The following is a 15,047-nucleotide window of genomic DNA, read 5'->3' as shown; positions in this document are numbered from 1 at the left end:
CCCCCCCCCCCCAAAAAAAAAAAAAAAACTCATTTTAAATCATAACAGTAACATCATGAAACAGAGAGAGAAAGAGAAATGATATTACATTCTTCACATATTTTAAACTCTTGGATTTTGTGTTTTGGAAGCTTAGAGAATTATATATTTATTTTGAAAAATGCCCCAGGGACCCTAAATAAGGGGACCCAAATGGGACAGGTGAGGTGTCAGCACCTGGGGGTGCGATTTACTGTTCATGAACAGTAAATCGCACCCCCAGGTGCTGACACCTCACCTGTCCCATTGGGGTCCCCTTATTTAGGGGTCCCTGTAGCAATGCCCATTTATTTTTGAAGATTTTGGGAACATTAAAAAAGTCTTTTGTGAAGGGGTGAAACACTTGTAACGAAATTGGGGGCTAGAAACAATACCCTCAAAAAAAAAAGGAAGGGAAGCGCCATAGTTAACGAGGAGTGATAAGGTCAAATGACTCGGATCCCCAAGTAGAGAAAAGATTCCCTCCGACAACCAAATCTACTGAAAAGTATTTCGTTCTTCATAATCTTCCTCCATTGGGCTCCACCATCTTTGGTCCCCCTCCTCCCTCTCTCTCTCTCTCTCTCTCTCTCTCTAAAAACACTTACTAAAAAAATTCCACCACCATTGCCATTTCCTCTCTCTCCCAACACTTGCACACTTGAAGAAGAAAAAACAATGGAGGGGATGAAGGAGGAAGAGAAGGAGGAGAGTGATAGTAATGTCAAGTGTTTGCTTAAAGTGTTGGTGGTGGATGATTCTCCTATAGATAGAAGCATAGTTGAGAGATTACTCAAGAAGAGTGGAGAATTGTTTGAAGGTATTGTCTTTAATTTGATTTCTATGTTAATTTTGGTACATGGGTTTTTGTTATATCAAAGGTAATTTGTTGTGTTCAAGTGTAATCTTTCCCTCAAACAAAGCTTATTTGTTCTCTTGACGAGGACCACATTTGACTTTATTTTGCTCATTTGTGTGAATTGGCTAGTGCTGTCAAAAGGTTCCAATAAAGTTATTGGCATATATGCGTAACTAAAGGATGTGAAGTTCCCTTTTCAGTTTAGTTTCATATGAATTACTATGGTTTTCTTTGGGATGGATAAAAAGCAGTATGTTGATTAATTTCTCTGTTTTTGCCCATGTATTGCATTAAATAAATTCAGAGATAAACTCAGTACATAATTTCATGCTTCTCATCTTTGGTGGATTTCCCCCTGAAAACTGCTCAGCAGAGTGGAGAGGAATTTGTAGGTGCTTGTTTTAAACTTGATTGATATGTTAATATTGGCACCTGGATTTTGCATAATAAGCGTAGTATTTTCTTGTAGCAGAGAGATTTGGAAATTTGATAATTTTTCCTCTATGGTTCCCCTATTGCATTTGTTGTGCTGTGCATTAGATTAAACTATAGCCTTCTACATTAAAGCATGGCAAAATTTTCCTCTTCGTGAACAGTAAAATTTGATTTTGGTTTTTTTTTTTTTTTTGAGTAGTTCTCGGATAGATGAATTCCAATATAGATAGACAAATTAAGGACCTTTAGTTTTTTAATCCACTTAAAATAAAACTGTTAATTATTCTTAATGTTCCATCTGCTAGTACGCAATTGCCTTTATATGCTGCAATACTTTTGTCTCTAAATATTGTTTTCATTTTTATTTTCCCCTAGTTATCACCGTTGAGAGTGGAAAGAAAGCAATGGAAGTTCTGGGGTTAGAAAAAGAAGGAAAAGCCGAATCCCCTGCTTCTAATGTAAGTCTTATCATTATGTCATACTCGTAATTCTACAAGATGTCCAATGATATTGTTTATTAGGAATCATAATAGTTCTTTTCAAAATGACCGTTCGTAAAATTATCGAAAGAGCTGCCGAAACAATCACACAGACTCTTAATGTGTGTTTTATACGAAAGTGTCATTTGTTAAAATCATATCCAACGCGCTGAAATGAAAATTTGATACCCCGCAGGATCAGAACATCGACATAATCCTTACTGACTATTGTATGCCAGAGATGACTGGTTATGATCTCCTGAAGGCTGTTAAGGTATGAAAAGTACCTACATTTTGTTTATCGTAAAAGTGAAAGAATTTTCATTTATCTTCATCATTTGAAATTTTCAGGAGCACAACTACCCCAAATCTATACCTGTAGTTGTTATGTCATCTGAAGATGAACCACAGAGAATTACCAGGTTTTTATCTGAAATGCCCTTCTTTTACAAACAAATGTTAGAATTTACTACTGAGTGCTTTCGCCAACTATCACATAGCTATTCAAATGCCCACATTTTTTTTTTGCTGATTCACCTCAACAAGTTTTCATTAATTCTAATCTGAATCCAACAATGTGAAGTACAGAAATTCGGAACCTAGGCTAAATTAGGGTCCTAGGGGGTAGGATATTTGCATTAGCCCAAAAACACGGGCACTGGCAATCAACTACCTTTATAAGGACGAGTATTTTCTCTACAGTTCACTCCTTTTTAACACGTTTAGCATCTCACAAGAAGAAATTATTTAGTCATCCCATACATAGTTAGCTGTGATCAGTGCAAACTAGGAGACTTTGAGGTAAGTATTGGTCCAAAACTTCTTCTACACCTGGATTACTTTGTAACGCCACCCTCAAAACTCTGTATTCGCAAAACTACCTCCAGATCACAACTTTGGATATAAAACCAAATCGATAAATCATCAACTTTGATAGGATAATTTGTCACTTCATCGTTGAAATATGAACAAAATAGTCAGATTTTAACTCATCATATTCAACGTAGTTGATGATTTGTTGATTTGGATGTATTCGTTAGAAAGTTGATGATTCCCGGGTAGCTTTGCAAATATTTAGATTTGGAAAGGTAATTTTGCAAATATGCGGGAGGGGTATATGCACAAAAGCCCCTTTTTTCTAAAACAAAGTGATCCATCAATTCACACAAACATCAGTGGGTATGCAAAAGACAAAGCATTTGATCTCTAGATGGTCACGGATGATGGGAAACTAACATAAGGTGACAAATAACTCAAAATCAAGCTAAAGTTCATACGATTCTCCCGAACACGGTGCTATCAAAATGTCACACCTGAAAGTCTTCTCCTAATGCAGAAACTTTCTTGATTTTCAGATGTAGAGCCATTGGAGCTGAGGATTTTATTGTAAAGCCCCTTAAATCAAAAGATGTTCAGAGATTGAGGAACTATGCAAAGCCCACAATTTTAACAGCAAAAGCAGGATTAAAGAGGAAAATTTCCCTGGACTTGGTGGCTGAGGGTAATGGCTCCGAGAGGAGACCACGCCTCGCTGGCGTTGCTGTGGCCTGAAATATGCATCATACCCATCTCTCAACGACTTGTTTAGTTCTTTACTTTTAACACATGTTTTTTGAGTTCATGCCTTAGTTTTGGTCTTTGAATCTTTGAAGCTATTACTTTTCTAGGGGTTTTAATGTATTTTTATTTGTCTCGTGTGTGTTTATGTTGTTTTGTTGTATTTTGAGGATGGGGTGTTTGCTGGTATGTTGTGTATGATGATCTTAAGTATTGGTGATGTTTTTCCTAACTAGGTTTGTTGGCTTGGTAACCCGATATGTTTGCTAATAATTTGAATTTGCTTTTCTAAGTTCTTTTTCCTTCTTTTTTTAAGAATTGATGAGATATTGTGACTCGAATCGTCACCATCATAGAATGAGTTGATCTTAGCTTGTTCATTTATATTAGCTTAACTTTATATGTTATGATTCCATGAAATTTTTTCGTGAGATCAAGTGAGAGGAGTAACCAATTAATGGATACAGATTCTTTCCATTGTAGTTTTGATCACAGAAAGGGCTTCCTTCTAAACGTTTGCAGTTCATTCATAATATACTAAAAACTGACAATAATCATTTGGTTTTAAACAAAACACTACCGCAATTTCAAAATGAAAATTCCAACCAACAAAGAAAGCTCCCTGATTGAACTCATGAGATCACGACGTTAAACTTTTCTCCCTTCATCACATCACATAAGTTCAATTACTGCCACAGAATACATGAGTGTTGTCAGCCCAATTCTTACCACATCCATAACAGAACTCGAATCTGCACCTGAAACAATAAACATGCACTAAAAGTTGTAACCGCAACAAATAATATTTCAAACTATTTGTTCAACCACAAACACCAAATAATATTTAGACAACCATGATTCATTCCTAATATAGCATTAATCTAAGGGTATGTTTGAAAAAAAAAACCCCAAGAAAATTGGCCCAGATTGAGATAAACCCCAAAAAGTTTGGAAAGATCACGTAACAACTAAAACTTTTTTTTTTCTTTCCAGATTGTAGTTCAGGAAAATGCAAAACCTTCGGGAGTTGAGCGACACAAGTTTTTTTGGGGTACATAAGAATGGGCAACTTTTTTTGGGTGTGTGGTGAAATTTTATCTAGGCCTGTTTGGATGGACGGTAGAGAGGGGGAAGGGAAGGGCAATTTTATTTTAATCTTGTTTGGGAGTTTTATTTTGGAGGGTAGAGGAGGGGAATGGAGGGGAAATTTGGGGGAGTTTTATTTTGGAGGGTAGAGGAGGGGAATGGAGGGGAAATTTGGCCCAAATTCTTACACCCCAAATTGGGGTGTAATGGAGGGGAAGGGAAGGAAGGGGAAAAATTCCCCTTCTATCCCCTTCCTTCCCTTCCCTAAGTAAACTCCCAAACACACCATATAAGAATTATACAGGGCAATTCATGAAGTTAGAGACTCAAACCTGCAGGTAACATGAAGACACCCCTGAGTCTTCTCCACATAAAACTTGCACTGTGGACACCTCATCCACTTCTTGTTCTTCGCAATCTCAATCAGCTTCAGATCCTCACCACCTCTCTCATCAACCCCCAACTCCTCATACTCCTCACAACTTAATCCATTATGCCAAGCAACGCTACACTTCATGCAGAACAGCCTACAGCAACTCGGACACTCGGACTGACCCAAACTCCCCTCTCCTTCGCCCAACGTCAGCAGTGCGGAGCAATCCTTGAAAGGACAGTAACTGAATTTGTTCGAGCCGAGAATCGTAGCCTCGCATATTGCGCTCCCCCACCTCTCGAAAACTTCTCTGGGCACGATCCCCTGACACTGCTCAGGTTCAAGAAGTCCGTTGCAGTTATCTTCGGGGCATTTTATAGCCGACACGTTGTCGTTGATCTTGGCGGCAAGGTACCGGGTTACGCAGTTGCGGCAGAACGAGTGGGAGCAGTTGACGCTGAAGAACATCGAGGACGTTGGAGGGTGTTCCATGCAAATTTTGCAGAATGATTCAGATTTGATGGTACTGGACGATTCACCTGGCTCAGTCTTGATTCTTGTTGGTTGCATTGTAACCGGCTCGGTCTTGATCTTCTTGAAGGTGGGGCCGTAGCGATTGAAGGCGGCGATGGCGGAGGATATGAGGACCTCTTGAAGCTGGAGCTCGTCTGCATACTTTTCATCAGAGATTGGGAACAAGTCCTGATCAGAGTCGGCGAGTGCTGAGAAGTAGAAATCATCAACTTGCTCCATAGCTCTCTGTAGGAGCAGTAAGTTAATCAAAAGAGCTCTTTGGATGAGCTCAAGCGAAGTTGAGGTTGTACATATATATAGAGATTTGAAGGAATTTGGATGGTCATATCATGAAGTCAGTTTTTGATGTTTAATTTTGGGTTGTTTTCCAATGGAAATAAAGGTGTGCATGGATTCTCAGGAGTGCATTGAGAATGGTGTGAAGTTTATGAGATGTGAAGGAAGTTATGAATAAATTGGATGAACTCAAGCGTAGTTGATGTTGTACATGCATAGAGATCTGAAAGAATTTTGATGGTCATATTTGAAGTCTGTTTTTGATGTTTTAATTTGGGCTGCTTTCCAATGGAATTAAAGGTGCGCATGGATTCTCAGGAGCGCGTTGAGAATAGCGTGAAATTTATGAGATGTGAATAAAGTTATGAATAAATTGCCTCCATATGAATGTTGGGGGTGCTTAGTATTCAAATAAATGGTAAGTTTGACAGTCATTTAAGGCTAAAGTTTTGTTGATTTAATATTTGGAGGATATTAGAGACATCTACATTTAGGCAGAGCCATGTTTGCTACAGACCACCTGCAACGTTATCAAACACTTCCTGTAAATCCATTTCTTGTGGAGTATATCTAAAATCAATGTCTGATAAAAGAAAACATCTCATTCGTCTCATATTTAATCCAATATTTTTGGATGCCAAAATAATTAAATCACATTATTGTTGTTGACTTCATCATTAACTATTTACCAAAATCACAAGCGAAGCGTTTAGCTAAATTCACTATGAAATTCATTGAAAAGAAAGCTGCCAGTTGTACACAAAGATGTTAAAAATGCCCACCACAAGAGATTTCTATTGTTCGAGCCAAATACACTGTGAAATTCACCAGGCACTTCTTTTAAAAAGGAGAAATGCTTGCTGCTATGGATAGAATCTATCTTAATTCCTATCATCACAATGCCAAACACCAAAAGTCACCGATGTACAAGTTATAGACTCTTAATTAATTTCTTTAAATCAAACAGTGAGCGAAGCAGCATTATCTTCAGCGGAGAGATTAAGTATCATCCTTGCTGCTTGTGGAGCCCTGAAAATTAAAAATAGAAAATTGATTGGAAGGGCGGGAAAAAAAATGCTTCTTCAATCGACTGTGCTTACTAATAATAGGAAGTAAGCAAAGCAAAGATAAATGTGGTATTTTTTTCATAATGCACGCAGTTGTTTGTTTGCATCCAACATTTTGCAGCAAGTGGCAAATGGGATTTTATCAAGAATCAGAGTATATAAACCTTAAAGCAAGTGTTATGGGCTTAAATCATACTTGTTTCTTGCCTGGAACACAAAGATTAGCAAATAGCAAGTGCTTCATTTGGTGAAGACTTGGAAGATAGAAAAACCTTACCAAAGAAAAATAGAAACTAATGCGAGAGTACAGACAGAGAGATCAAACCACTCCTGTCAAGTACAATGCAATGACCCTGACAAGAGTATAACAAAGGTGTAATATTTTTTAACCATCAAGGTTTCTTCAATATAAGAGTTAATGAGGCAGCCATTTTGGTCATTATTGATTGAGCGGTAAAAAAGAAAGAAGAGCAAACTCACATAATCTGACAAAAATATTGAAGGAATCTTAGCTTGGAACAACTCGGATACCTTCATTCGCAAAACTAACAAAACATAGACTAGATTATACAGCTTCATATTACCAATACATCTACAATGAGAAATCTAGGATCAGTTTTCTTCATTCTAAATTGTCAAACATAAAATATCAATCAGGAGCCATGCTTAGTGACCAAGCAATCTAGGATCAGTTTCCTTCATTCTAATTATCGAACATAAAATATCAATCAGGAGCCATGCTTAGTGACCAAGCACGATTGCATTTACCTTATTATGTACTAGTGGTGGCAAATAAAAACATAGGAATCGTTCAGAATCAGGTTTCAATATCTACAAGATGACATAAGTTTGCCAATGATGTGCTTCAATGTTTATCTTTTTATTGTCAGTCCCAATCCAGCATAAAGGAGGGTTACATTAAGTAGAATCTACATAAAACCTAGTCGGATCTATATGAAATGAAACCAAACAATATTCGTTGGTGTGACCAGATATAGCCCTCAACAAAACAGAATGGAAGAATAGGATTCATGTAGCCAACCCAAAAAAAATAAAGATAAAGGCTTTGTTGTTTTGTTGTTTGTCTCAAGATGAATAACGAGTAAAAATTAATATTTCAAGAAAAAGGTAAGATCCAAAAGTATTCAGTAAATGGAAGGATTCAAATATGATATAAATAAAGCTATAATGTATAAATGTCAAAATACCATGCTTCAGGAGTCTGATAGAGGGCAGCGGAAGTTCCAAAGCACGAGGCAAGCATATCCGTGTTCACCACACCAGGACTCAATGCAACAATTGCCAATCCAGGAGGCAATTCCTTAGCCACTGAACGAGTAAGACCCTCAATTGCCCATTTTGAAGCACAATAGGGCGCCACCTAGCACGCAATTAAATATCCTCATTAACAACTTCAATTTTTTGGCATAGCAAGAAATTCAGAAAATAGAATGATATGCACACCATAATCGAGAGAAAATTTATTACCTGAGCAGCTGCTGATCTTCCCCAGCCAGAAGACATGTTCACAATAATCCCTTGCTTTCTTCCAATCATGAGTGGCAGGAAGTGACGGAGCACATTTGCTGTACCTTTAATGTTGGTATCAATGACAGTATCAAATTCTTCAGCTGAAACTTCCCATACCTTATTATTCTTGTTGATAGTACCCGCATTATTCACTGCACAAATTCTTATTTCAGTTATTCTGACTGATTTTGCAGAATTGAAGAAATAAACGGATAAAGTAGGGGTAGTACACTACGATCATGTGTATCACAATGTATCAACATGAATGCATGATATTATACAAAAACATTTTGCATATCAATGTGCTGCTCCTTGGCCTTTAAGAGAAAAGTATTGTGTATAACTTCTGTTGCACTTAGTCCAACTATTCTGTTCCTTTGTCATCATATGAAGACTCAGAAAAGAATATTAGGACCACAGAGAAACATAATGTAGATAAGAATCTTATGATTAAAAATTATTCATCAATTATTAAATAAGCAGGAACACAATAGACTTAAGAAAATGATGAGTAAAGCATCCCTGATCCTTGTCAATGAAAGGTCTATATCCATTAGAAATAATTAGTGATTATGAGCTTGGAAAAAGATATTACAAGGTAGCATAAGTAATAAAAGAAGTAAAATATAGGCAGAAAGCAGAATCTGATTGTGCAAAAAGAAGACAGCAGAATCTGGTTGTGGGAAACAAATGGTATTTTCAGTTTTTGGATTTATTGAATCTCATCAAGGACATAATTATTGATCAAAAAGAAGATAGCAGAATCTGGTTGTGGGAAACAAATGGTATTTTTTCTGTTAAATCTTTCTATCAATTTCTTATTGATGGAGGTTTACGTTCTGATTGTGCAGATATCTGGAAGCTTTCCATTCCTTTAAAAGTGAAACTTATGGTTTGGCTAGCTTTAAGACAGAGTTTAAATACAAAAGATATTTTGACTAAAAAAGGAATTCAGTTAGAGCTGAACTGTGTTTTGTGTTCTAAAGTTGAAGAGAGTCATTCTCATTTGTTTATTGAATGTGAGTTTGTATTCTCACTGTGAAGATCTATTCAGTTCAAATTAAAAATTGGGAAAGACTTCAAAATGAAATCTTTAAAAGAAGTTTGGATTAATTGGACTGCTGGGGGAAATAAGGAATGCAAGATGGAAAGAGACGTTATCTTTTGTGCTCTTATTTGGTGCATATGGCAGGAACGTAATGATAGACTCTTCTCTAACAAGAAGAAGAGAGCGTTGGAGATTTTGAATAAGATTATGACTTTTTCTACATTTTGGCTAGGTTCTACAATCTCAGATAGACAGTAGAATATGAGATTTACTGAATCTCATCAAGGACATAATTTTTGATCAAAAAGAAGACAGCAGAATCTGGTTGTGTGAAACAAATGGTATTTTTTCTGTTAAATCTTTCTATCAATTTCTTATTGATGGAGGTTTACGTTCTGATTGTGCAGATATCTGGAAGCTTTCCATTCCTTTAAAAGTGAAACTTATGGTTTGGCTAGCTTTAAGACAGAGTTTAAATACAAAAGATATTTTGACTAAAAAAGGAATTCAGTTAGAGCTGAATTGTGTTTTGTGTTCTAAAGTTGAAGAGAGTCATTCTCATTTGTTTATTGAATGTGAGTTTGTATTCTCACTGTGGAGATCTATTCAGTTCAAATTAAAAATTGGGAAAGACTTCAAAATGAAATCTTTAAAAGAAGTTTGGATTAATTGGACTGCTGGGGGAAATAAGGAATGCAAGATGGAAAGAGACGTTATCTTTTGTGCTCTTATTTGGTGCATATGGCAGGAACGTAATGATAGACTCTTCTCTAACAAGAAGAAGAGAGCGTTGGAGATTTTGAATAAGATTATGACTTTTTCTACATTTTGGCTAGGTTCTACAATCTCAGAGAGACAACAGAATCTGAGATTTACTGAATCTCATCAAGGACATAATTTTTGATCAAAAAGAAGACAGCAGAATCTGATTGTGGGAAACAAATGGTATTTTTTCTGTTAAATCTTTCTATCAATTTCTTATTGATGGAGGTTTACGTTCTGATTGTGCAGATATCTGGAAGCTTTCCATTCCTTTAAAAGTGAAACTTATGGTTTGGCTAGCTTTAAGACAGAGTTTAAATACAAAAGATATTTTGACTAAAAAAGGAATTCAGTTAGAGCTGAACTGTGTTTTGTGTTCTAAAGTTGAAGAGAGTCATTCTCATTTGTTTATTGAATGTGAGTTTGTATTCTCACTGTGGAGATCTATTCAGTTCAAATTAAAAATTGGGAAATACTTCAAAATGAAATCTTTAAAAGAAGTTTGGATTAATTGGACTGCTTGGGGAAATAAGGAATGCAAGATGGAAAGAGACGTTATCTTTTGTGCTCTTATTTGGTGCATATGGCAGAAACGTAATGATAGACTCTTCTCTAACAAGAAGAAGAGAGCGTTGGAGATTTTGAATAAGATTATGACTTTTTCTACATTTTAGCTAGGTCTACAATCTCAGATAGAGCAGCCAGATTGTTAGCACGAAGAAGGAAGAAGAATGAGAGACTGGTAGATTTACAGCCAGCTAGAGCTACAGGGGAGGAGAACAACATCGTGATTCAACTGGATTAATCTCAATCTTCAGTGATTTAAGAGATCAGAGCTATGGGAGATGAGGTGATCCATCTAGAATGGTGCACATTCAATTCTGGTGTTGTTTTGAGCTTATCTGGTGGCTGTGTTTTAAAACTTTGGTTAGTTGTGAAACTTTTAGTTTTTGGTTTTTGATCATGGTCTTCTTTTTGTGGGAGAGACCTATAGCTATATACAGACTTGTGCTGGGTTTTACTTTTGCTTTGTAATCTTGATCATGAACTTTAATACACACTCTTGGTTGGGGGTGTGTATGTTTCTTTTGTAACAACCTTTTTTTGTTAATTTAGTTGGCTGGATTATCTTTGTGATAATCCATCCTTTTTCTCAAAAAAAAAAAAAGGCAGAAAGCATATCAAAAGATTCATAATGTACCATGTTATTCTCGATATGACAAACATAGGGTGGTGACTCCATCAGAATCCAGAAGGTGTAATTCTAGGCTGCCATGCATTTCGATCAGTTCCAGTGGCATTTTTATATCACAACAATCAAGTGATTTTAACAAAGAAAACAGTATAACTTGTCAGATACGGAATTCCTTTTAGTAGTGCATGTAAACAAACAAAAAAATAAAAAATAAAAATGTTCTCCACCTTTTCCATTCAATTTAGACCAGTTGGATATCCCTAGACAAGAGCCATATAAGATGAGATGAATCCAACTGCCCTCCTTTAATTGGATACGACATAAGATTAATTGCAAATGGAATGACCCTAGATCTTATGTTGTAAAGTTGTTTACAGGACCCATAAGCCTAGCCCAGTATGAATTTAAACCCTTTAGATTACCATCTAGTCATCTACCATAAAATATTTGCTTAAACTACAAGAAAACGGATGTCAGCAAGAAACTCCAAATAGGATCCAGCAATCAAGAAAACTCATAACAAATTGATGCTAAACTCATTGTTTCACAACAATGGCATATCAGAACTAATTAGATTTTTTTTGCTTCATGTTAAAGATGAACACAAAGAATTATAGATTGGAGAAAATATTATAAACTAAGCAACCAGTTAACGCAAGAACACAAATTATAATATATTACAAAGCAAGAAAGCAGCTTCTATCAAAATTTACGAACCTATGATATCAGGAACTTGTTTCCTCTCCACAACTAATTTTGCCAAGTCTTGAACACCAACGTCTGACTTCTGCATGATGAGATACACAGTTATACATGTATTATCATTAATTTTGACACACACACACACACATCCCCACCCACCCACTCACCCACACCCTTGAAATGAGTAAAAAGGATGCCAAAGTTGCAGCCACTCTGCAATTGCAATACAAACTCATCATAAAGCTCCGACACTCTATAACTAGGCAGTTGAGCGATTTGATGGAAAAGAATTTCTAACTAAATGGCACGATAACTATTTTCTAGAAAACCAAACCACGATAATGAAGTCTTGTATTTATAACAACCTAACAGCTCCACTTACATAAAATGCTATATAACAAGTAAAAGTCAGCACCATGCTCTTCATTGTAAACTGACTCACTTTCATCCCCAAATACATGTAATTGAAAGGATAAAACCCCAACATTAATCCTTGATAGAGACAAGCAAATAGTTGTACAAGCCCTACTTTCAACAAAGTATGTACTACTTCATGCCCCCTTCGACTGATGATGCATCAGGGTTTACTATCGCTAGATTAATACAATGCAATTCTGTTAAGAGGTATGGGGATTAACGCACTGATCCAAGTTTATTATTTTTATCTTGGCGCATAGTTAGGGGACCATGGGATAGCTTCACCTATCATTCACCTCCCTAAAAATCACCTTGACCAGCACTACTATGATTGCGCAAGTACGGCACATGGAATGCATATGGACATAAGGATATCCATCCTATCAGTCATCACCCTACTGAAAATATATTGTTTTGTTAGCTCATAGCTGACTTTTCTTTTCTTTTCTTTTTTGTTATCTTGGTCACCTTTAGGTTCACAGACGGATCTGAAGCCCTTTGAGTCTTAGCTATATGGGTTTCCCCCCTCAAATTTAGACTCTAAATTCTATCCTATTTTTATATTAGACCTCCAAATCTTCATCATTTTCCTTGGAACCTATTAAGTTGCCTCACATAACATCCTTTTTTAAAAAAAATATGAAATGGGGTGTTATTTCAAACAACTTAATTGTAAAAACACACCCAAGTCTCCATATCTGTTTGAAGCGGGGTGTTATTTCAAACAACTGAATGGAGAGGAAACATATGAAGGTAAGGGCGTCTAGTAAAGTTTTTGTTCAACTTCACCGCGCATTTTCTCTAGGGTTTCTGGAGAGAAAATCCTGTAAATTTCAATTACATATTTGAATCAAAATTTCGAGCCTACGAGTTAACTATTGACGCAACCCTGCAGTCAATCTAAATTTTTTTCTTCCTAAACTGAGGTAGCCCATCATTTCAACAGCTCTAAAACCCATAAAAATCCCACCTTCAAAATAAATTAAAAACTTACAACATCGAGAGCTTGAAAAAGGTGGTTAGAAGAAGAGGAGGAGGAGATCTCATCCTGAAGGGACTGGAGCTTATCTTGTGCTCGAGCACAGCCTATTATCGTGTGCCCACGCTTCGCGAGCTCTAGGGCCAGATCTCGGCCAAGTCCTCGGCTGACTCCGGTGATCATCACCGTTTTTGGGGCGGCCACGCCTATCGCCATTCTCTCCCTCTCCCTCTCCCTCTCCCTCGTATTGGTTTTTTTGTGGCGCTCTCGGGTTCACACAGAAGAGGTTTTACTATTGGGATTTCGTCATGCACCTCGGTCTCGTTTAGTATGAGATTAAGGGCTTGTTTGGATTGAGGGGAATGAGGGTGAAGGGAAGTTAGGGGAACCATTCACTTCCATTCATGGGAATGAGGGTGAAGGGAAGTTAGGGGAACCATTCACTTCCATTCATCTTGTTTGGGAACACTTAGGAGGTGAAGTTAATTCACCCTAGTTCCCCTTGGTTCACCCCTAATAGTATAAAAATTGTTACCCCAAATTGGGGTGTAAACCAAGGGGAAGGGAATTCTCTTCCCTTCCCTTCTCTTCCCTTCACTCAGTTTCCCTTAACTTCCCTTCACCCCCTACAAATCCAAACAGGCCCTAAGGGCTTGTTTGGATTGAGGGGAATGAGGATGAAAGGAAGTTAGGGGAACCATTCACCTCCATTCATCTTATTTGGGAACACTTAGGGCATGTTTGGATTTGTAGGGGTGAAGGGAAGTTAAGGGAAACTGAGTGAAGGGAAGGGAAGGGAAGGGAAGGGAGTTCACTTCCCCTTGGTTACACCCCAATTTGGGGTAATAATTTTTACACTATTAGAGCATCTCCAACAGCTTCCCCATCTTCTTGAAATACTCAAATTTGAAGAATATAGAGCTTTTTTTTGGTCCAACAGATTCCCCATCCCATTCCCCAAAATAGGGAAGGAGGAGAAAAAATAGGGAGCCTTCCCCAAATCTGCAGCATTATCCAAATTTTTGGGGAGAGCTTTATTATTGTAATAAATGCGATTTTTCAAAATGGGGAAGCTGTTGGAGTTGGAGCAAAAATAATTTGGAGAATATGACTTTTGTTTCTCCATTTTGGAGAAAATTTTGGGGAAGCTGTTGGAGATGCTCTTAGGGGGTGAACCAAGGGGAACTAGGGTGAATTAACTTCACCTCCTAAGTGTTCCCAAACAAGGTGAATGGAGGTGAATGGTTCCCCTAACTTCCCTTCACCCTCATTCCCCTCAATCCAAACGAGGTGAAGTTAATTCACCCTAGTTCCCCTTGGTTCACCCCCTAATAAGTGTAAAAATTGTTACCCCCCAAATTGGGGTGTAACCAAAGGGAAGTGAACTCTCTTCCCTTCCTTTCCCTTCCCTTCACTCAGTTTCCCTTAACTTCCCTTCACCCCTACAAATCCAAACATGCCATAATAGTCGGTAGAAAATGGTAGAAAAGGAAAAGGCTAGAGCCACGCCCTTAAACCACACCTCCAGCCACGCTTGTCTCAGTTACAATGCATTGAGGTTCAAGTGAGAATTTAAAAAAAAAAATCATTTGAGTCTTAGTGTAGTGTAGCGAAAGAGGAGTGCCGTTGAGGATATGATTTAAGTTGTGACTGTAGCACCTCTCGTAGAAAAAGAAAAGCCAACTAATCAATTTTTTCTTTTCCTTATTTACCCCTGATTTAAGGTGTAA

At 37.2% G+C, this 15,047-nt stretch overlaps 3 protein-coding genes across 3 annotated transcripts; 1 reads left to right on the top strand and 2 right to left on the bottom strand.

Annotated features, from left to right (window-relative positions):
* On the top strand, positions 588–3,596 carry LOC109824535 (two-component response regulator ORR1-like). Its single transcript, XM_020391155.1, has 5 exons — positions 588–838; positions 1,688–1,770; positions 1,988–2,065; positions 2,143–2,213; positions 3,147–3,596. The coding sequence occupies exons 1-5, from the start codon at positions 697–699 to the stop codon at positions 3,340–3,342; spliced, it is 570 nt and encodes a 189-aa protein (XP_020246744.1). The 5' UTR covers positions 588–696; the 3' UTR covers positions 3,343–3,596.
* Positions 3,861–5,899, bottom strand: LOC109824414 (probable E3 ubiquitin-protein ligase RNF144A-B). The gene is made up of 2 exons (XM_020391009.1): positions 4,767–5,899; positions 3,861–4,106 (listed from the first exon to the last, which is right to left on the bottom strand). Exons 1-2 carry the CDS (start codon positions 5,558–5,560, stop codon positions 4,031–4,033), a joined length of 870 nt encoding a protein of 289 aa, XP_020246598.1. The 5' UTR covers positions 5,561–5,899; the 3' UTR covers positions 3,861–4,030.
* On the bottom strand, positions 6,326–13,648 carry LOC109824553 (NADPH-dependent pterin aldehyde reductase-like). Its single transcript, XM_020391179.1, has 5 exons — positions 13,333–13,648; positions 11,937–12,006; positions 8,173–8,366; positions 7,893–8,065; positions 6,326–6,646 (listed from the first exon to the last, which is right to left on the bottom strand). Exons 1-5 carry the CDS (start codon positions 13,531–13,533, stop codon positions 6,577–6,579), a joined length of 708 nt encoding a protein of 235 aa, XP_020246768.1. The 5' UTR covers positions 13,534–13,648; the 3' UTR covers positions 6,326–6,576.

This window comes from Asparagus officinalis, chromosome 9, assembly GCF_001876935.1.
Source record: "Asparagus officinalis chromosome 9, Aspof.V1, whole genome shotgun sequence".
Taxonomy (NCBI): domain Eukaryota; kingdom Viridiplantae; phylum Streptophyta; class Magnoliopsida; order Asparagales; family Asparagaceae; genus Asparagus; species Asparagus officinalis.
The sequence above is the reverse complement of the archived record's forward strand: the minus strand, read 5'-3'. Positions and strand labels throughout refer to the sequence as shown.